This window comes from Eimeria tenella, genomic scaffold (genome assembly GCF_000499545.2).
Source record: "Eimeria tenella Houghton genomic scaffold, Eth_scaff2429, whole genome shotgun sequence".
Taxonomy (NCBI): Eukaryota; Apicomplexa; class Conoidasida; order Eucoccidiorida; family Eimeriidae; genus Eimeria; species Eimeria tenella.
In genome coordinates, this window is record NW_013542292.1 from 672 (window position 1) to 1637 (window position 966).

At 59.9% G+C, this 966-nt stretch overlaps 1 protein-coding gene across 1 annotated transcript in view; it reads right to left on the reverse strand.

Annotated features, from left to right (window-relative positions):
* Nucleotides 1-966, reverse strand: part of ETH_00036745 (SNF2 family N-terminal domain-containing protein, putative) — a gene marked incomplete at both ends in the record, with an annotated part of 2979 nt that overhangs the window by 254 nt on the left and 1759 nt on the right. Inside the window, one exon of the mRNA XM_013374980.1 lies at nucleotides 193-927. Coding sequence (XP_013230434.1) covers nucleotides 193-927 — 735 coding nt within the window. The remainder of the gene's footprint in view (nucleotides 1-192; nucleotides 928-966) is intronic.

Below are 966 nucleotides of genomic sequence, written 5' to 3' on the forward strand. Positions count from 1 at the left end.
CTGCTGCGTCCTGGGGGCCCCCTGAGAGTAGGGGCCCCCTTGCTGCTGCGGGGCCCCTTGGTCTTGGGGGCCCCCGAACCCTACTGCAGCACCAGCAGCTAATAGGGCTTGGCGAAGGTACAGCAGCACGCTGCTGCAGATAGAAGAGTGCAGCAGCCACAAGTTGCTGCTGCTCTGCAGAGACATTCGCACAAGGGGCCGGTTAAACCCTCGCTGCTGCAGCTGCTGCTGCTGCTGCAGTCGTTGTTGCTCCAGCTGCTGCTGCTGCAGTCGTTGCTGCTGCAGCCGCTGTTGCTGCTGCAGCTGCTGTTGCTCCTGCAGTCGTTGTTGCTCTAGCTGCTCTTGCTGCTGCAGTCGTTGCTGCTGTGGTGGCTGCTGCTGCTTCGGCTGCTGTTGCTGCTGCTCCCTCTGTGGCTCCTGTTGTTGCTGCTGCTGCTGCGGCTGCTGCTGCTGTGTCTCCGTCTTCGCATCAAAACCAGAGTCAACTTTATCTTCAGCACCAGCATCACCAGCAGCAGCAGCAGCAGAGGGAACTGCAGCAGCAGAACTAGACAGCAGCAGCTCCGCAGCTGCTGCTGGTCCTTTTCTACCTTCTTCCTGCTCAGCGTTTGGATGCTGCTCTCTCGCTGTTGCAGCAGCTGTTGCTGCTGCTGTTGCTGCTGCTGCTGCTGGGCCTATATTGCTCTTCCCGGCCTCTGTAAGTGTACTCGCAGCAGCAGCATCGATTGCTTTACCAGCGTATTTGTTTCCAGAGGCAAGCTGCTGCTGCCGCTGTTGCTGCTGCTGCGGCTGTTGCTGTTGCTGTTGCTGCTGCTGCTGCTGTTGCTGCAGCTGCTGCTGCTGCTGCTGTTGCTGCTGCTGTTGTGGGTCGATCCGCTGCTTTTTCCGGAGTGCGCTCCATCCTATGGGGCCAAGAGGTCTCCTTACCTGCAGCGGCAGCACAAGCAGCAGCAGCAGCAGCAGCAG